This window comes from Entelurus aequoreus, linkage group LG14 (assembly GCF_033978785.1).
Source record: "Entelurus aequoreus isolate RoL-2023_Sb linkage group LG14, RoL_Eaeq_v1.1, whole genome shotgun sequence".
Lineage (NCBI taxonomy): Eukaryota > Metazoa > Chordata > Actinopteri > Syngnathiformes > Syngnathidae > Entelurus > Entelurus aequoreus.
The window spans coordinates 42417750-42440454 of NC_084744.1; the positions used below are offsets into that span (position 1 = coordinate 42417750).

The 22705-nt window shown below is 35.5% G+C and overlaps 3 protein-coding genes across 4 annotated transcripts in view; 2 read left to right on the forward strand and 1 right to left on the reverse strand.

The window, feature by feature from the left end:
• The window catches only part of hoxd10a (homeobox D10a), an 8144-nt gene extending 1795 nt beyond the window's left edge, over positions 1 to 6349 (forward strand). The window contains exon 2 of the mRNA XM_062070685.1: positions 5717 to 6349. Within this exon, the coding sequence (XP_061926669.1) occupies positions 5717 to 5991 (275 nt within the window). The 3' untranslated portion in view covers positions 5992 to 6349. The remainder of the gene's footprint in view (positions 1 to 5716) is intronic.
• Positions 1 to 22705, reverse strand: part of lnpa (limb and neural patterns a) — a 176751-nt gene that overhangs the window by 108156 nt on the left and 45890 nt on the right. The window lies entirely within an intron of this gene.
• On the forward strand, positions 7708 to 13157 carry hoxd9a (homeobox D9a). Its single transcript, XM_062070686.1, has 2 exons — positions 7708 to 8214; positions 12667 to 13157. Exons 1-2 carry the CDS (start codon positions 7746 to 7748, stop codon positions 12900 to 12902), a joined length of 705 nt encoding a protein of 234 aa, XP_061926670.1. The 5' UTR covers positions 7708 to 7745; the 3' UTR covers positions 12903 to 13157.

The following is a 22705-nucleotide window of genomic DNA, read 5'->3' on the forward strand; positions in this document are numbered from 1 at the left end:
ACAATACAAAGGTCCTGTGTAGTCCTGAGTTCAATCCCCGGGGCTCGGGATCTTTCTGTGTGGAGTTTGCATGTTCTCCCCCGTGACTGCGTGGGTTCCCTCCGGGTACTTCGGCTTCCTACCACCTCTAAAGACATGCACCTGGGGATAGGCTCCTCCCACCTCCAAAACCATGCACCTGGGGATAGGCTCCTCCCACTTCCAAAGACATGCACCTGGGGATAGGTTGATTGGCACCACTAAATTGGCCCTAGTGTGTGAATGTTGTCCGTCTATCCGTGTTGGCCCTGTGATGAGGTGGCGACTTGTCCAGGATGTACCCTGCCTTCCGCCCGAATGCAGCTGAGATAGGCTCCAGCACCCCCCCCCCGCCACCCCGAAAGGGACAAGCAGTAGAAAACTTCGACTCAATATCAATCTTCAAATCAAGACTCAAAACACACCTATTCCTGACTGCTTATTCTTTGTAAATCTTATCCATCTTTGTTGTTGTTGTTTTTATCCAATTGATTTTATTGTTTTGATTTTGTACGGTGTCCTTGAGTGCCCAGAAAGGCGCCTTATAAGTAAAATGTATTATTATTATTATTATTATTATTATTATTATTAAAATGGATGAATGGATGGTTGTGTCAGTGAGCAAAAATAATGACAATGACTGCAGGAAAAGGTGCAACAATACTTACAATTGGAGGATTATTGTTTATTATATTTTGGGGAAAGTGTATGCTTAGCACATGACTTGTACTGCTTTGTGGGATATACATCATTATCTTAGTTTATTATTTCTTCGGTCGGTGGTCAACAAAATAAAAAAAACAGTTGTACATTCATAAATTGAAAATGTTGCAGACCGAAAGGGTTCAGGCTGAAGTAGAACACTTATTGTGCCTAACCCTATAAACAATGTCAAATACAAGATGAGCTTCCTAAAAATATGAAATGTCCTTTGCACAACATATTATAATAAATACACCTTGTACACAACATAAACACTGTTCAATTATATACACAGTAAAGACATGTATTACATCTCGCAGTATATAGGAGACAACATCTGACTTTTATTTTTGCCACAATGGACATTTGTTTTGCCTCATTCCTGCCAATTATTAGTTATGCCTAACAAAAAGGTTGCTCATTTAAGATGTATTTAAAACCGGTGGACATTTTTGTCTTGTGCAATGTTTTGTATCCAAAATTTGCAACTCTGACTGACCCTCGCCACTCACTGTACTGCGGCGTCACCACATTGGTGATTTTAAAAAAAATATATATGTATTTCCTAAAGCACGTGATACAGTTTTGGGACCTAAATTAAGCATGTTCAAGCATAAATATGGTTAAATAACTGTACAATATGATTACTGAAGTAGCATTAGCCACCAGTCAGATCATGCTGTTCAGTATAACAGCCACTGATTGGCTCAGCCTCAAGCAGCATTGCTATTTTTAGATCGGGGGGCCACATAGAGAAAAGTCTACTGCAAAGTGGGCCGGACTGGTGAAATCACGGCACGATAACTTAAACATAAAGACAACTTCAGATTGTTTTCTTTGTTTAAAAATAGATCAAGCACATTCTGAAATTGTACAAATCATATATATATATATATATATATATATATATATATATATATATATATATATATATATATATATATATATATATATATATATATATATATACAGTGTGTTTTACAATTAGCTGTTGCAGTTATTAGTATATTTACTTTATTTGTCGTTATTTATATTTTTTTGAATAAACTATGTGATAATGTTCATCAGTCAACTCATTGGTGTTCATTTTCAATCTATCAAGATAAAAAAAACTATATCAAAATCAAATGACAGTATGTTATTTATGTAGTTTGATCATTTTCCTCAACTGATGTACTAACATGTGGTTTATTTTGTACATATGTAGCATCATCCGCAAAAATTCTAGTCTGTGGAACGCTCTCCCTGACCACCTGAGGGCACCACAGACTATGGATGCTTTTAAAAAAGGCTTAAAAAAACTTTTTTTAGATGCATGCATACTAGTTCTAGCTATTAGGCTGTTCTAGTTTTTTATTTTTGTTATTTTTATTATCTTTTAATTATTATTATAATTATTTTTTAATACAGTGTAGCACTTTGAGGTTGTTTGCTCAATGTAAAGTGCTTTTTACAAATAAAAACTATTATTATTATTATACAAAGAATTGCTATTGTGACATCCAGTGTACACATTTAGAACTGCAGTTTATTTCATTAAAAAATGTAATGTTCCTTTTTATACTTAGCAAACTCATCCCGCGGGCCAGATAAAACCTTTTGGCGGGCCTGATCCGGCCCGTGGGCTGTACGTTTGACGCCCCTGGATTAAAGAGTGTAAATGGTGTTATTTTATGTCTAGATGGCTATCACAATGTTAAAAAAAACAACATATTTAGAAGGTTGTAACAGGTTTTTAATGCTCTTGCTTCGAAATGAATTCATTCATTTTGTACATTAAAGATGCTAAAGGCAATCCATGTAGGTCAATGCATGCTAAGATAGCTAAACAAAACATTCACTTGTATGTGTTGACAAAGGGAATTAGTGTAAATGTAGCTGAGATAGGCTCCAGCGCCCCCCACGACCCCAAAGGGAATAAGCGGTAGAAAATGGATGGATGGATCATTCACTTTATTTTTGCAATCTAGGCCAAATAGCTGAAAATAGCCCACGGCCGCACTTTGGACACTCCTGTAGGTCATACACGAAGGGCCATACAGTAAAAGAGTTGACTGCCTCTTGGTCGTATAGGACATACCCAAATTATGTCCAAAAGTGTGCCAGTTGCATAGAGATGTAACTATTTAATAATTTAGTAATCATTAGTTTGTTCGATTAATCAAGTAATTAAATAAAACAGACTTTACAGCCTCAATGTGTATTTTGGGGATAATCGTTGAAATAAACCACAATTTCTCTGCTTGCCATTACCTTTATTCTTTTGTTCTAATTTGCGCATCACAAACATTGAAATTGGACTTTTAACATGTGTGCTTTATTAAAAGTAAGAAATGGAAAACAAATATCTGCTTTTCACCGCCAGCGTTTTAATGCGTGCTCCATTGCAGTGGCCGTGTGGAAACATATGTCCACATATTTAAAGTTCCGGGCACTTCATGCAGTCCAGATTTTATCTTTTTTATTTTATTTTTTTTAATTCACAGTCAATAAACGATTAGTTAAAGCAACATAGTGTAAATTGGGTCTTTTTTATTTATTTATTTGATGAATTGTTGCAGCTTTATAGCCAATTGTTGACAAACTATAATTAACTACTATATTTTGGCTGTCATACAGTGTAGTATTGCAAAAGTATAGTGTTTATTATGTACTAGTCTCATTGTTTGGTCTGTTTTGATTGGAAGTTAAAGGATGGAGGTGACCTCTATCACTGCATCTTTATTAGTTCTGATGGATTTGGACTATGGCACTGCTGTAAATTCACAGCAAATAGCAGGCTAATGATGGCATCACATTCACAGCAACATTTACAGTAAATTACTGAGAAACACAATGGCGACGTATTTTTTACGCAGTCATTTGTAATGTAACATTATTTTTGATTACAGTGAAAAGTACTGTTAAATGTTGTGAAATCCTAGTAAATGTTTACACTATATGCTATAAAATCGATATCATTTTTTGCTTCCTGAAAAAAGTACACTGTAAAAATTGTCATTGCAAACTTCTGGCTAATAATTGCATGACTTTCACAGTAACATTTACAGTGATTTGCTGTGAAATATCTTTACAGTATTTTGTAACTGCAACTTACATTTAATTACACTGTAAAAAAAAAATCATATTTTCATGGTTAATTTACTCTAAATTTCTACTGTAATGTTTCTATTTTTTTTTAAATAGTTTATAAAACTGTAAAATTGAAGACATTATCTGTAAATAAACAATCCCCCTGTTATTTTAAGTAATATGCCAGTAATGACAAACTATGTATATTTCTATTTCTTTTACAGAAAAATACCAAATTAATTATACATAGCATTTTCTGTTTTCTTAAATTACTTTCAAATTCATGTAAAATTACAGTAATTCTCTTTCATTAAATATGTAGCTTGTTATATAAAAGTCTATGTCCATACTAACAGTCTGTAGAATAAAGGTATTTTTCTGCAGAACTGTTTGCATCGTCACCTTATTAAAGGTGGTTGATCTTAACAATTCAGAAAAAATCTGTAAAATAATGGTATTTTTCTGTGGAACTGCCAGCATTGTCACTTCATTAAAGGTGTTTGATCGTAATAATTTGGAAAAACTCTGTAGAATAAAGGTATTTTTCTGCAGAACTGTTTGCATCGTCACTTTATTAAAGGTGGTTGATCTTAACAATTCAGAAAAAAATCTGTAAAATAATGGTATTTTTCTGTGGAACTGCCAGCATTGTCACTTCATTAAAGGTGTTTGATCGTAATAATTTGGAAAAACTGTAGAATAAAGGTATTTTTCTTCAGAACTGTTTGCATCGTCACTTTATTAAAGGTGGTTGATCTAAATAATTTAGTAAAAATCTGTAAAATTACGATATTTTTCCGCAAAACGTTTCATGAAAATTTCTGTAAATATAATGTTTTTGATCATTATTTGGTTTACAATGTTTTACTTTAATTTTATGGTTTTCGTTTGGCAGCCGTAGCTGCCAGTTTTTTTACGGAATTTTTTTTTACAGTGTAATTGCTGCAACGTCACAATTGTAAGTGCATACTTAATGACTCTGGGTTAAACAGCATACTGCCACCTACTGTACAAGAGTGTGCAACGTGGTCTACGGAGCCCCTTAAGAGACAAATTAGTTTGAATTTAGAGCAGTGGTTCTTAACCTGGGTTCGATCGAACCCTAGGGGTTCGGTGAGTCGGCCTCAGAGGTTCGGCGGAGCCTCCGTCATGATAAAGACACATCCGACTTATCGTGTAAATAAAAACTTCTCCCTATCAGCGTATTATGGATACCCCCAAACAATGTTCCCTTTAGTTTTCCATCTGATTAGCAGATTTGATTGATCGATTGAAACTTTTACTAGCAGATTGCAAAGGAAGAGACTACAGTTTACACAGTACAGTACATATTCCGTACAATTGACCACTAAATGGTAACACCCTAATAAGTTTTTCAATTTGTTAATCAATTCATGGTAATGTGTGTAAGGTGTGTAATTTGTTTTGAGTTCATGCACTGTGTTGGTTTTGTTCTTTGAACAAGGTGATGTTCATGCACGGTTCATTTTGTGCACCAGTAAAAAAACATATGACTTTTTCTTGAATTTGAAAAAAAATATATATTTTATTTTTCACTAAAGAAGGGTTCGGTAAATGCGCATATGAAACTGGTGGGGTTCGGTACCTCCAACAAGGTTAAGAACCACTGATTTAGAGTCATGTGTTGGGATAATAGGGAGGACTATGATTGAATGTAGTATTTTGCTGTGAAATTCATTGGTAACTAATACTTGCTGTGAAATATAAGAATATCAAAATTATCATTTGTTGGGATGTTAAAGTACACTTTGATTGCAGTTTTTACTGTAAAAAATACTGTTAATTAGAGTGAAATCCTGATAATTTTTTGACATTGTACATACATATATATACATATCTATATATAATGTATTTATTTATTTATTTATGTTCCAACGTGTCCTTGGTTCCAACCCCCCTGCAGAGAACAAGACCGACACCCCAGCCAGCAGCTGGTTGACGGCCAAGAGTGGCCGGAAGAAGCGGTGTCCTTACACCAAGCACCAGACCTTGGAGCTGGAGAAGGAGTTCCTGTTCAACATGTATTTGACGCGAGAGCGCCGCCTAGAAATCAGCAGGAGCGTCGACCTGAGCGACCGGCAGGTCAAAATCTGGTTCCAGAACCGAAGGATGAAGCTGAAGAAAATGAGTCGGGAATGTCGAGTGCGGGAACTGAACTGTAATCTGACTTTCTCCTGAACTATGACGCTGTCGTGTATCACTATTTTGGTTTTGTATGTTCACAGTTGGCGTTATGGACTTGACCTTTTAGGTGGTGTGTACTTTATGTTGCTTGGTGTTGTTTGTCACATGGTTGGATGTTAACTTATACACTTTGTCGGGTACACTTGGACACTTGACCCCATTCAAAACCTTGCTGGTGTTGTCGTTGTACTCGGTGTGTAAAAGTGCACTGCATTCCAATGTTTACCACGAGGAGAAACATCAATGACTCCTGTATCGGGTGTCGTACCTAACAACATGGAGTGTGGATTTTACTGTTGTGTGTGCCGATTGTGTTTGTTTTGCTGTCAAAGTGCATTTATTGTCGAGTAATACGTCCGATGGCCTACGATTGGGCTGAAAAGGTTCCTCCCGTGTGGTTTATGTTGCATGTGTTGAGCATGTACATGCTATCTCTTGCAATAAAATGATCTAAATGGTGTTCTGCTGAGTTCATTGCAGTTGCAGTGCACTGTGAAAACTTACCAGTAAAATACTACAAAGGAAATTTACTGTAACCCTACAACAAATGACACCTTATAAGTTTACACTGTAGTTATTGTATTATGTAAATCATTGTAAATTCACAGCCAATTAATTGCATTACTTTCACACTTACATATTCTACAATAACATGTACAGTACTTTACTGTGAATGTATCTGCTGTGAAACGTCAGGCTACTGCGATCTTCACAGTCATGTGTTGTCATGCTACAGTGATTTTGAGTATTTTACTGTGGAAGAATACTGTTAAAAGGGTGAATTGCTGGTGCATTTTTTTTTTTAAACACTGTAACAAAAAGTGTCTTAATTGAGCATCCTGTGGTTAAATATTATATATCATATTAAATCAATTATCAATTATTTTGTATGTTTGTATATTTATCATTCACATTATGATTTTACGTTTGTTTTATAAATACTGTAATTACTGAAAAATACCAAAAATACACTTTTTTTTAAAATTATGTATAATGATTTAAATATGAACAATAAATACTTAAAATAAGCATGTTTTATTCACCATTAAATTACGGGGTTAATGTTTTTGTGTAAAAAAAAAAAAAAAAAGTTTTTATTTTTATAATTAAATTCGCTTTTGCCCAACAAACATATATATGTTAAAAAAAAAGTTAGTCAAATGCTACTTTCAAAGTGCAACGTGCAGATGGTCTCCCTCCAGTCTTTTCTTTTTATAGGTGGCATGTATAATAATCACGCACACCTCATAAAACATTTATGGAAGGTCATAAATATATGTATTAGGAGCTGGGCAGCGTTGTTATTAACTCAAATGTCAGTGAATTTTTCACCAGAAATGAAGCTACATCAGAAAATATATGTTTGTGGTCAAATAACACACCAATGGACGTTTTGGGTTTTTACAATGTTATTATTTTACGAGTTTTTTTTTTTTTTTTTTTTTAACGAGACAAGCTGCAATTGTGTTTAATAATATTGTCTGTCCAACTATGCAAAAGTTAGATTTTTTTTAAATATTTGTTCATATTATGGCTGAAATAGAAAGTGGGGAAAAGAAAAAAGAGGGTAGGCTTGATTTACTGTCAGTATTTGGTAAAATATGATCACGTGATCCACGCGACCAATCCGTGTCGCTGCAGGCCAGCAAAAAAAAAAAAAATACTATGATTGTTCATTGAGAGGAGCTTCCCTTAGCGGGGCAAGTCGTTTTATTTGGAGTGCGAGCATCCAAAAACCAAAAAAAAAAATGTCTTCCAATTGTTACGTGGACGCGGTGCTGCAGGGCGCGGAACCGGAGGACGTGTACGGAGCTCGCTTCATGCCGCCCCCGCACACCATGGCCCCGATAAGGCCTCCAGGCGCCGGCAACCACGCTGACTTCTCCCCTTGCACTTTCACGCCTAAATCCGCCGTCTTCTCCTCGCCGTGGCAATCCGTTCACCCGCCGGGGATTTACCACCGTTACGCGCAGCCCTCGGACGGCCGATGCGTCGGCATGCGCCCCTGGATGGACCCGCTGCCCGACCACGTTCCTTTCGACGGCTTCCCCTCCAGTCGACGTCCCCCAAAGCCCGCAGCGGCTCCCTCCCCGCCCAGAAGCAAGGCAGCAGGCCCGCCGGAGGAGAGCCGACCGCCGTGTGGTGGCGCGTCCGAGGGTCCGGAAAAGGCGCGCGGTGGAAGTGAGCTTTCCAAAGAGGAGAAACACGTTGACCCAAGTAAGTGCGTGCGTGATGCAAATAACCCGCGTGCTGATTTACAGCTGCGTAAAACTCCACGTTTTACGCAGCTGTAAAAGTGTCCCGGAGAACAAGAACCCGCCCTTTTTTGACTTGGAATTCTTGAAATAGATGCTGATAAGGAAACATCTGGATGGAAATATTTAAGTTGGGACTTTAATGTTGTAGCCATGTTGCGTGTGTGTGTGTGTGTGTGTGTGTGTGTGTGTGTGTGTGTGTGTGTGTGTGTGTGTGTGTGTTCTTGTATCTCTACCCTTCTTGAGACACCAACAAGGAAAAGTACCCTCCGTATGAAGACCAGTGAACAAGTTAGGACCGAAAAACCATTGCAACTATTACTAGAGTCCGTGAACATTGCACCAAAGTCAGGATTGTTGTTGTTGTTGATTTAATAATAACAATAATAATAATAATAATAGATTTTATTTGTAAAAAGCACTTTACATTGAGCAAACGACCTCAAAGTGCAACAGTGTATTAAAAAAAAAAGAAAAAAAAAGCTAAAGATAATAAATAAAGCTAAAAACTACAACTAGCACGCATATACTGTATCTAAACAAAGGCTTATTTTTTCAAAGAAGGGTTTTTAAGCCTTTTTTAAAAGCATGCACAGTCTGTGGTGCCCTCAGGTGGTCAGGGAGAGCGTTCCACAGACTGGGAGTGGCGGAGCAGAAAGCCCGGTCTTCCATTGATCGTAGCTTTGTCCTCGGAGGTTGGAAGAGGTTAGTCCGTCCGGAGAGCCATAATACTAGAGTCCGTGAACATTGCACCAAAGTCAGAATTTTTTTAATTTTATTTAATAATAACAATAATAATAATAATAGAGTTTATTTGTAAAAATCACTTTACATTGAGCAAACAACCTCAAAGTGTAACAGTGTATTAAAAAAATAAAATAAAAAAGATAATAAAAATAAATAAAACCAAAAACTAAAACTAGCACGCATATATCTTTAAAAAAAAAAGTGTTTTTAAGGGGTTAGTGCATGTGCCCCACAAAACGAAGGTCCTGAGTAGTCCATGAGTTCAATCCCGGGCTCGGGATCTTTCTGTGTGGAGTTTGCATGTTCTCCCCGTGACTGCGTGGGTTCCCTCCGGGTACTCCGGCTTCCTCCCACCGCCAAAAACATGCACCTGGGGATAGGTTGATTGGCAACACTAAATTGGCCCTAGTGTGTGAATGTGAGTGTGAATGTTGTCTGTCTATCTTGTGTTGGCCCTGCGATGAGGTGGCGACTTGTCCAGAGTGTACGCCGCCTTCCGCCCGAATGCAGCTGAGATAGGCTACAGCACCCCCCGCGACCCCAAAAGGGACAAGTGGTAAAAGAAGCCTTTTTTAAAAGCATCCACAGTCTGTGGTGCCCTCAGGTGGTCAGGGAGAGCGTTCCACAGACTGGGAGCGGCGGAGCAGAAAGCCCGGTCTCCCATTGTTCGTAGCTTTGTCCTCGGAGGTTGGAGGCGGTTAGCCTGTCCGGAGCGGAGGTGTCATGTGAAGGATTTTGGGGGGTGAGCAGTTCTTTGAGGTAGAGGGGGGCATTTCCATGGAGGCACTGGTGGGTTAGTAGGGAGACTCTGTATTCAATCCTGAGTGGAACAGGAAGCCAGTGAAGGGATTTGAGAACTGGTGTGATGTGGTCGTATTTCCGCACTCTCATCTCTCATTTAATGTGCATACAAAAGTAAACATTGACAGACGCAAAGGCAGCAATATGTGATAAAACAAGACGGCAGCTAAAGAAGGATTTCCTTATTCATCCCCCGGAAATAAACCCAGCCAGGTGAATAGCTGATTTTACGACCTAAGACAACCCATTTATTTAAAATGTTATATTGAACTTAGAATACAAATTAAGTCAACTGAACACACATTTTTTAAGTATACTGTAACTCAAAACATTTATTATGATAACTTAAAAGTTTTTACGTAATCAGTTACATCAAAAATTTTGAGTTTTCTGAACTTACTCGGGTTTACAGTGCATGCCTTTTCAATAAAAGGAGCACAACTATGGAACTCTCTACCTGACACTTTGAAATGTATACCTGCACTTGTCACTTTCAAAAAACAAACAAAATTGTGGCTAGTTGAGCAACAATCGTGTTCCCATGTTTAGTTTTTACTAATTTTTACTAATTGGTTTTTATCTAGTCTGCACTTTGTTTGTGTTATTATTATTATTATTATTATTATTATTATTGGCTTTTATCTAGTTTGCACTGTGTCTGTATTATTACTATCATCATTATTATTGACTCCTCTTTGCCTTATTATTTTTATTTTCCTATTTTTAATGATGTTGGATCTGTGTTGTTGTTGTTGTTGGGGACAAGTGTTGTAAATGAGCTTTGGCTACAAACACTACGATGCATACATTGGATAACTGTTTCAGATATCTTTGTTTCTGTATCTGTCCCTATTTCAAATAATTCTTTATATATATATATATATATATATATATATATATATATATATATATATATATATACAGTATGTAACCATAGGATGAACAAATACACTACGGCAGGGTTCCCCAACCTTATTTTTCCCACCAGGGACCGGTTTAATGTATGCATTATTGTCACAGACCGTATGGCAGATAAAAACAGCAACAAAAAAAAGGTGCCTTAGGCTACAATCTGGTACATTAACATTTTGTATGTCCATTAATGTGCATTGTCCCACATACTCTAACAAAGGAGTTGTAATATACATCTATTAACCATCGTATTGGTGTGTTTAGTGGGACAGGCGAAAGTTAATTCGAAGAAAATGCGGTAGTTTATAAATCAATTCATGTTTCTGAGCGGCCCGGTAGCAAATGCATCATGGACCGTTACCGGTCCCCGGACCGTTGATTGGGGACCACTGCACTACGGTACTAAGACTATAGTGGCCATTAACAGTTAGCTTCTACAGCCGGGTTGCCCCATCTGTGGTCCGTGACTCGTTTGTCATCGGCCTTAAGCACGTTACAAAAAAAACCCAAAAAATGCACCCCTGGTGGTGAAATCTATCAAAATGAGGGTGGTGCCAAAAAGGACGGATTTTTCAAATTGACTGTGTGTCAGTTTTAAAAGTGCTCCCCCTCTGGGCAACATATAAAATAACAAGTGTGTGTAAAAAAAAAGAAAATCTAAGTGCTCCCCCTCTGGCCAACATATGAAATAACAAGTGTGTGTAAAAAAAATTCGAAGTGCTCCCCCTCTGGCCAACATATGAAACAACAAGTGTGTGTAAAAAAAAATCGAAGTGCTCCCCCTCTGGCCAACTTATGAAACAACAAGTGTGTGCAAAAAAACCCGAAGTGCTCCCTGGCTGGCCAACATATGAAACAACAAGTGTGTGTAAAAAAAATTCGAAGTGCTCCCCCTCTGGCCAACATATGAAACAACAAGTGTGTGTAAAAAAAAAATCGAAGTGCTCCCCCTCTGGCCAACTTATGAAACAACAAGTGTGCACAAAAAAACCCGAAGTTCTCCCTGGCTGGCCAACATATGAAGCAACAAGTGTGTGTAAAAAAAAAAAATCGAAGTGCTCCCCCTCTGGCCAACATATGAAATAACAAGTGTGTGTAGAAAAATTCGAAGTGCTCCCGCTCTGGCCAGCATATGAAATAACAAGTGTGTGTAAAAAAAAGTTGAAGTGCTCCCCCTCTGGCCAACATATGAAACAACAAGTGTGTGTAAAAAATAATTGAAGTGCTCCCCCTCTGGCCAACTTATGAAACAACAAGTGTGTGCAAAAAAAAATCGAAGGGCTCCCCGTCTGGCCAACATATGAAATAACAAGTGTGTGTAAAAAATTGGACGTGCTCCCTCTCTTGCCAACATATGAAACAACAAGTGTGTGTAGAAAAATTCGAAGTGCTCCCGCTCTGGCCAGCATATGAAATAACAAGTGTGTGTAAAAAGAATTCGAAGTGCTCCCTCTCTGGCCAACTTATGAAACAACAAGTGTGTGTAAAAAAAAATAGAAGTGCTCCCCCTCTGGCCAACATATGTAATAACTAGTGTGTGTAAGAAATTGAAATGCGCCCCCTTTGGCCAAAAATGTATTAAAAAAATTAAATAAATATATTTATAGAGACATACTGTAATAACTTGAAGTAAATAATGAAGATTAAAAAACAATTACAAGCCAAACATTTTAAAAAAATTAATTAAAATAAAAGCTTATCTTTTTTATATTTGCATAGTAAAAGGGACAAGCGGTAGAAAATGGATGGATTGATGGAGGGATGTGTTATTAATGTTGTAAATACAAATATTTATATATCTAGAAAGGGTGGTCCTAAAGTGGTGTGGGCAATTTTCTCAGGTCTCAAGAAGGTCAGAAATACAAAAATGTGTGTGTGTGTGTGTGTGTGTGCGTGTGTGTGTGTGGGTGTGTGTGTGCGTGTGTTTGTGTGTGTTGTCTGTGTGTGTGTGCAGGCAACCCGGCAGCAAACTGGATCCACGCACGCTCCAGCCGGAAGAAGCGCTGCCCGTACAGCAAATATCAGACTCTGGAGCTGGAGAAGGAGTTCCTGTACAACATGTACCTGAGCAGGGACCGGCGCTACGAGGTGGCCCGCATCCTCAGCCTCAGCGAGCGGCAAGTTAAGATCTGGTTCCAGAACCGCAGGATGAAAATGAAGAAAATGAACCGGGAGAGAGGCGGCAATTAAGGATCACCAAGGACTTTTTTCTCTTTATTATATTTTGATACAACAATATTGTGTAAGTCATTTCAAGCTATATTACGGATGGGGCTGACAAAGAAGTATTTGTACATAAACAATTTTCACTCACATTTCCCGTGGCCGTTTCTTATTTATGTATTGGTTTTCAAATTAACACGTGCTGGTATTTAAATATCATTTAATTTAATATTAGCAACCCCTTATTGTGCTGCTGGTGAATTGATTGTTATGTTATGTTATGTCATGTTATGTTATTTTCATTTATTATGCGCCCCCCAACCAACTGTTACATCAGCCCGGCGAGTGAAGAAAAAAAACAAAAAAAACTAACAAAAAAAAAAAACTTTTAGTGGCGGGGGTGTTATCATTGTGCGACTAATGACTTTAGAGCAGGAAGAAATAAAGCAATGGCGATGGCTAGACGTCTGGACTAAATGACTTTATTGGCCCCAGTAATTGCACTGCTTTGAAAGATGCTTCACTCTCTCAGGCCTTTTTGGTGTGCGCTGCTGACAAACAAAATGTGGACACTCGGGTGTCTGGCAGGACAGGAAATCACCCCCACGTCTCATTCATCAACATAAATCCCCTTTGGATGCACTTTTGATAAATATTAAATCACGTGACCAAGTGTATTTACTGATGTTTACGCGTCATGTTTTCCCAGTCTGGAAAAGTCTCACTTACTGGTAACTGTTTTCAATGACAAAGACTGAGCAGGGAGCTTTTACGCGCGGCGCTAGAGGGCGCTGTAGTTCTTTCAGTCTGAGCCAATAGAGCCGTTTACTGTGTCGACACCTTGCAAAACACCATTAAAATATGTTGTGGTATTTATGATGTGAGGGAAGCATTAATAAGCAATGGGTAATAATCATCTGTTATTATAAATGGTGCAAAAAGTTGAATATTCTAAAGCTGGAGACCTTAAAAATCCACACAAACAGGTAATATAAATTGAAAAATAAAGTTAATTTAATCCAATCATTGTATTCTATCACTCCTACTATAGTGCGTTTTTTGAAAAGCGCTTCTAAATGAAGAGTATTATTGAAAATATATTCATGGACATTTAAATAATTGTACACTCATTTTCTTGTAATCCAATCTACATTTAGTGTTTGGATTTATTTTATTTCATCTAAAAAAAAAAATACAAAATTTGCATGTTTTCTTTAATTATGCGCTGCACAGTGCTGAAAGGTTTTAGAGCGCTATTGTGTCTGTGTGTCTTTTAAATGTATTCTTTTTTATGTCCTGACATGCACAAATATACATTTAAAATTCTCCAAATGACCCAGCATCTTAAATGGCAATAAGGCAAAAATAGGATTACAAGTATATACAGGCCAACTATGATCTTACTACAAATATCAATTCAGCGCTTCAGTTGTGACAGTTTTCTTGTTTATTTAGGTTTATTTGTTTATTGTGACATACAGGCTGTATAGAAAATGAATTAGGATTATTGAATGAATATGCAGGCCGTTATAAATTGTGCACTTGCATGAGAAAAAGGAGACTTACCCACTAAAAAATGTTGGGTTAAAAAATAACCAAATTTTAACCCAACTGCTGGTTCAGAAAAGGACGAAACCCTTATTTGAGTTATTTTAACTCAACATTTTTGCGTTAATTTTTTCAACCCAACTTTTGCGTTGAATTATATAACCAACAAGTTGGGTTATTATAATTTATTAGGTTGAATTATTTAACCTAAAAGTTGAGTTAACTAAATTTTGGTTGATTCATAACCCAACTATTGGGTCGAATTTATTCAACACAAAAGCTGAGTTATGCTCACTACAATGTTGGGTTATTCCAAACCCAACTATTGGGTTGCACAACTTAGCGCTCCTTGACCCAATAGTTGGTTAACAATGATACATTTTACTGCTGGTTTGTCCTACTCCTTTCCAACTACTGATCAATTTTTTTTTCTCATTCCATTAAACTATACTCAAAAGCAACATATGAGTGATTTTTTTTTTTACAAGAATTGCCGTGTAAAGTCATAGTAGTTCTATACTGCATGCTCAAATATTGTCATGTACATAAGATGTGTGATTGTAAATAATGTTAATGAGATTAATCCTTAATAAAATTCCCTTCAAGAAAAAAGTACCTTTTTAATAAAAATAAAAAAACAACCCAAAAATGGTTCATAGTTTGGAAAATCCCGAAATTGATTTAAAATAATTCCCCTATAACCCAAAAAATTAATTGCTCTCCATAAAATAACTCAAAAATCTAACCTAACACTCGCAACTCATAAATTGGGTTATCCAAATAACCCAGCATTTTTTAGTGCGTAAAAAGCCATATATATATATATATATATATATATATATATATATATATATATATATATATATATATATATATATATATATATATATATATATATATATATATATATATATATATATATATATATATGTGTGTGTGTGTGTGTGTGTGTGTGTGTGTGTGTGTGTGTGTGTGTGTGTGTGTGTGTGTGTAACCAATGTATTTATATTATTTTTTGGGTGTGTCTTTCCCTTTTTGTCCCACATTTGTGTGCAGAGAAAGAATAAAAGATGATCACCATGCAGTGTGTGCAGGGGTCATCACTACTCATTGTCATAAAAGCGACGAGTGTCATGAGAATACATTTCTCAAGGCGGCTAATGACCACTGCATGAAATATAAAATCATGCAGCAGTCAAATAATAAATTAGAACTTCTGTATTATTTTCCATAATGATGGTGACCTGCGAACCTTGCAGGAAAAATGAAAACAAATTTGGTTGACTGGACGAAACATTTTGTCTTTTTCTGCCATTAACCCACTGTTTGCCAATCAGGACGACTCGCATGTGGCTCGTTTGCTGCGCGGACCACCAACAAGTCATGATGCTGCTTTATTTGCTCTCCACCCCAATGACTCTTTACTCAAGGCTCATAAAACGTTAACAGGGACAAATGCAAGCTCTTCCAGCATATTACTTACAGACAAATTATAATGTTGAACATGTTGCTAATATTGCAAGATAAATTGGCAATTTGCTTGAATCGAATATATCATTTGTAGATAGAAAGGGAACATTTATCGTATTATATTATAATAATTCACAATGTGTGTGTTTGAATTTTTATTTTATTTATTGACGTTTTTCATGTATTTATCACTTTGAAATGTTTCATTCCTATTTTTTTTTGTGTTCATCTATATCAGGGGTCACCAACCTTTTTGAAACCAAGAGCTACTTCTTGGGTACTGATTAATGCGAAGGGCTACCAGTTTGATACACACTTAAATAAATTGCCAGAAATAGCCAATTTGCTCAATTTACCTTTAACTCTATGTTATTATTAATAATTAATGATATTTACACTTAATTGAACGGTTTAAAAGAGAAGAAAACACGAAAAAATTGACAATTAAATTTTTAAACACAGTTTATCTTCAATTTCGACTCTTTAAAATTCAAAATTCAACCGAAATAAAGAAGAGAAAAACTTAAAAAAATAATTTATGGAACATCATTAGTAAGTTTTCCTGATTAAGATTAATTTTAGAATTTTGATGACATGTTTTAAATAGGTTAAAATCCAATCTACACTTTGTTAGAATTTATAACAAATTGGACCAAGCTATATTTCTAACAAGGACAAATCATTATTTCTTCTAGATTTTCCAGAACAAAAATTTTAAAAGAAATTCAAAAGACTTTGAAATAAGATTTAAATTTGATTCTACAGATTTTCTAGATTTTCCAGAATATTTTTTTTAAATTTTAATCATAATAAGTTTGAAGAAATATTTCACAAATATTCTTCGTCGAAAAAACAGAAGCTAAAATGAAGAATTAAATTAAAAAGTATTTATTATTCTTTAAAATAAAAAAAATATATTTACTTGAACATTGATTTAAATTGTCAGGAAAGAAGAGGAAGGAATATAAAAAGTAAAAAGGTATATGTGTTTAAAAATCCTAAAATCATTTTTAAGGTTGTATTTTTTCTCTAAAATTGTCTTTTTGAAAGTTATAAGAAGCAAAGTAAAAAAAACAATGAATTTATTTAAACAAGTGGAGACCAAGTCTTTAAAATATTTTCTTGGATTTTCAAATTCTATTTGAGTTTTGTCTCTCTTAGATTTAAAAATGTCGGGCAAAGCGAGACCAGCTTGCTAGTAAATAAATAAAATGTAAAAAATAGAGGCAGCTCACTGGTAAGTGCTGCTATTTGAGCTATGTTTAGAACATGCCAGCGGGCTACTCATCTGGTCCTTACGGGCGACCTGGTGCCCGCGGGCACCGCGTTGGTGACCCCTGATCTATATATTGTATGGAAATATGCACGCCTCTGCAAGGAATCAATAAATTGATAATAATAATAATACATTTTATTTGGTATAGCGCTTTTCAGAGTACTCAAAGACGCTTTACATGATAAAAAAACAATTAAAATATAAAACAGTTCAAAGTAATAATATTAAAAACAGGAAATATAAAAGCAGTGCATTGTAAATTACATTATTAATTATACGAATTAAATGTGTATTGTAAAGTGTGAGAAACAACGACAATATATGGATTAAAACTTCAAAGTTTAAAGTGTTTGGGTTCGTTATTTGACTAACTGGGTAACTATTGCCATTCAGCGTTAATCAATTAATTAAAATTATTTTCAAACGTGACAAGATAAAAAGGTGAACGACTATTCAAAGAAAATAAGTACAATTTATGTTTCCAAAGAAGTGAGTTTATTTTTATAAAAGTACATTATCAATCATTAAGCACTTATAAGACAACTTGGAATTAAAAATATTTTTAAAAAGCAGGCTGGCGTCATTCTATCTGTGACGTCATATGTTGGCGCCTATCAATTGTGTTTATGAAAGCAAAGTGACATACCGAGAGCAGGCGCACTCTTTTGACGTCATGCAACACATTTTAAAAGAGCCTTTAAGTATTATTGTAAAACAAGATAAAAGTATTTTAAACCACATATGAGTGATAAAAACACTGTTATCATCAACCAAGCAAGCTACAAATGTAGTTTTATTCACCATGTGCGTATTTGATTTGGATGATTAGCCAAAATGAACAGTGTTGTACTTTTGGTTATTTAGTCATTTGCTTGAAACATACGTGTTTCAAATTTAAAAACATTAACACAATGAACACTCACCACTTTATTAACTTGCTTAACTCTGATAGCGATCTGCTGTGCAATATGTTTTTACCCTTTTTTTTTTTATTAAGTTTGTATTTATTTTTTATTATTGTTTGTTGTCTTAAGATTATTTTATGTAGGTTGTTTTAAAAGCACCGAGCTGGATTGCTGTTCAATTTCGTTGTTTCCATGCAATGACAATAAAAGGTATTCTGATTCTGAAATGTTTTCTTTTGTTTCTTGTTTTTATGACTATAGGCCAAAACCAAAAGGGCCACGTGATTTCTTTCAGCCAATCAAACAAGAGTAAATGATCCTTACGAAAGTGTCATATAATTTAATTTCAAAATATATATATTATTCTGATGTACATAACATTTATAAATGTTACTATTTTTTTTTTTTTTAAAACATTGATAAAATACTACCAACCCATTTTTTTTTTACAAATTGCATTTACTTATTTCAGCGAGTGGGCGGTAACTATAAGATTAGAAAATAAATACAAAAAAAAATAAAAAAAATATATATATATATTATTATTATTATTATTAAAATATGTAATATATGTAAATTAAATGACACAACCATATTATTTTTCTTTTTTTTATATATGTATATATATATATATATATATATATATATATATATATATATATATATATATATATATATATATATATATATATATATATATATATATATATATATATGTGTGTATATATATATATATATATATATATATATAATAATTTTTATTTTATTATATATATATATATATATATATATATAGTATATATATATATATATATATATATATATATATATATATATATATATATATATAATAAAATAAAATTATATATAATATATATATTGTTGTTTACAGATTTGGAAAGACATAGATTGAGACTATAAATAAAGAAGAGCCTGTATTATTTTGTAAAGATTGTTTCCAATACCAGTAAATCACACACACACACACACACACACACACACACACACACACACACACACACACACACACACACACACACACACACACACACACACACACACACACACACACACACACACACACACACACACACACACACACACATTCATGTTCTTTGTTTATGCAATTGCTGTCTAGTTCCCATCAAACATTTTTTTATTAATTTTGGAAAATGGTATCCTTGGTTACAGCAGACTTGTGTTTTGTCACACACACACACACACACACACACACACACACACACACACACACAGACACACACACACACACACACACACACACGCACACACACGCGCACACACAAACACACGCACACGCATGCATCCACGCACGTACAAGGCCCGCAGTGCGGCATAAGACAGGAAAAAAAGAAGCATCCTGCAGATATACGTCATAGTTATTTGGAGAGGGAAAAAAAAAATCACGCAACAGGACACCAGCACATTTTTAGACATTGAGAAATAAAATATTCACCACTTTTTTTTTCTTTCTTTTTTTTTCTTGTAAAACCCGGTCGTGTAATTTGAATGTGGCAAAAGAAAAGACTTATTTGGGTTTACGCACCGTCGTTTTCTTCACAATACATTTAACAGATGCATTCCATGGAAATGATTGTTGGACTTACATATTTTGTTGGTTACACTTAAAAGGGATTGGAAGCCAAAATGGGGGGAAGGGGGGGGGGGGGGGGGGACTTTTGTTTTCCTCTAAAAGACGCGGCGTGCCCCTCTCGCCTTTATGCGCCAAAAAAGTAGGAAGAGTTACTGCGGTGGAAATTCCTTTTTTTGTGAGAGGACAATTTACAACTTGGGGCAGTAGACGCTTTTATGTGTTTCCGCGGCCTGCCATTGGACGCCGGTGGTCATGTGTGAGAGGCTGCAAGCGTCCTCGGTCCTCATTTCCCAGGCGCAAACCCCACCACCACCACCACCACCACCCCACCCCTCTCCTGTCCCCCCCTGTCCCCCCCTCCTCCTCCTCTCTCCATCACCTCATTCTGCGTCCATACGCGCTCCAAAGCCTTCTTTAAAAAGTGCCAGTCATGCGCTCCATCCAGGTCTGGGATCACACCGCGGAGCTGCGAGACCAACTCCCCGGCAGGCTCCCTCCTCTGCAGAAAATGGCCCCGAATCGACGACTAAACATGGATTATCGTCCTGCTATTTGTGAGTATTTGCATTCTTTTTTTTCTTTCTTTCTGTGCCACAGCTTCCTGTTGCTATCAAAGTAACGCTCGATGGCAAAGTTGTTTAAATGCTAAGTTACAATGACGTGCGTAATGTTGGTATTACGCACGCAACCCTATAATAGTTGTGCAAGATATGCCTTTTGCAATCGATTGCTCATGTCTGTCTGGACTATTCTTGGATGTTTTTTTTTTTAAATCCCGTGTAATTTCACATGCAATATCTGAATAAAAGTGCATGTTGGTACAGCTGCTCACCCCACATATATATGTGTATATATATATGTGTATATATATGTGCTTTTAATCACATTGCTGCAACAAAACGCACACATTTCGCTCCAAATTCCAGTCTGTTCTTTTTTTGTTGTTGTTGGAGGAAGTGTTGGTTTTCTTAGCTGTTTTTTTTCCCATCTGCGTGAAGAGATGGCGGCCAATTGAACAAAGACAGTATTTCACTGGTGTCTGACAGGCAGCTGCGAAAGTATTTACTGCCTTGCTGCAATGCGGCAAAATGGAGCCTCTTGCACGTTGACGCACACGCAGCCTGGGAATACACACATTTTTTTACACGCTTGGGCATTTATTTCTTTACACACTTAGCTAATATATGCATTTATATGCTTACTTCTATGTGCATTGATTAGGAATGAAAGTATACTTCTAATTGACAAATAAATGAGTGCAGAAACGAAATATTTACTGATTGCTACGAGTCATTTTAAACGTTATATATGCATTTATAAGCTCACTTCTATGTGCATTGATTAGGAATGAAACTATACTTCTAATTGACAAATAAATTAGTGCAGAAACGAAATATTTACCGATTGCTACGACGCATTTTTAAACATTATCATTGTGATGTATTCAGTTGCATGCTAAAAAAAACATGTTTTGGAGGAAAGGCCTGCACTTGAAGCCTAAAAAAAGCATTAGTTACTCCAATACAGAACATATTAACAAACATGTCTGACTATTTAAAGCAATTCTTGAATTACACTTTGAGAAGTTGTCTCCTTTAAGGGGTGATTATAACGTTAAAGTCCATATTTGTACATTTAGCTCTGCTGGGATCATGTTTTTTCCCCAGCAGTGGTTAAGGTTTGGGAAACTGGGCCAACCTGCTAACATCCGGCAGGGGGCGCTGTTGTCCAACAGTCTGGCGCGTTGGACCAATGAAACTGCGCTCTGATTGGCTGAGACGCGTGGCCATGTGACTGCTTGCTTTATAGGGGACAGTCGTCTGCAGCCACTGTGGATGTGCGTCCGTGTGTGCGTGTGTGTGCGTGTGTGTGCGTGTGTTTGTGTGTGTGCGTGTGTGTGTGTGTGTGTGTGTGTGTGTGTGTGTGTGTGTGTGTGTGTGTGTGTGTGCGTGTGTTTATGCGGTTCCAAAGGAAATCACCACTTGTTGTTTGACTTGTGTAAATACATGTGGACAAAGCAAAAAAAAAACATGCAGGATAAAGTGTAAGATATATGGATGACAGCTAAAGATAATAGATGGATATGTTGTATGAAATTAAAACTATACATACTATAATACGGTTACTGCTACTCTAATAATCTAATAGTAATAACAGTAAATCAATAATTAATATTAATACAAATAATACTAATAAATAATATGATAATATATAGCAACAATAATACAGATCATTATTGTATTATTATTATTATTATTATTATTAAATTATCCATTATTACTGTATTATGTGCCTGCTGGCAAAGCAGTCGGGTCAACGTCAATACTATTGGTGAGTGGATCGATCCCAATATCAGTTTAGCTGATGTCATGTTTTTTTAGTAGGCATACATATTTTAATTATATTTTATACATAGATTCTCGCCAGGCTAGATGTAAGCAACAGGTAGCTGGCCAATAATTTTTGTTTACATTACTCATAATGCTAACAATATAATGAACATACAAATAATTATAATAAATATGATATTGTTAATAATCTGCATTATTTATGATTATTATTATGATTATCATAATGATTATTACTAGGGTTATTAATATCATAATACTAGTTGTTGTTATCCTTATTAAAGTACTAATAATTATCATGGGCCAGCTCACAAAGCCAAGCACTCAGGTCAATGAGTTTGACTGGTGGATCGATCCTAATATCTGTTACCGATACCGTGTTGTTCTCAGGAGGCCTGTCATATTTTATATGCAGATTTTTTTTTGCCAGTCCAGAGGTTAGCAACAAGTAGCTGGCTCATCAAAAATGTGACATTTCTCTAACTATTATGTTAATAATAATAACAATAATAATAATAATAATAATAATATTAACAATAGTAAAATGATAAAAACAATTATAATGATGATGATAATAATAATAATAATTAATATATTATTTTTTATGTTGTGCATTATTTATGATTATTATTATGATTATAATAATGATTATTACTATGGCTATTAATATA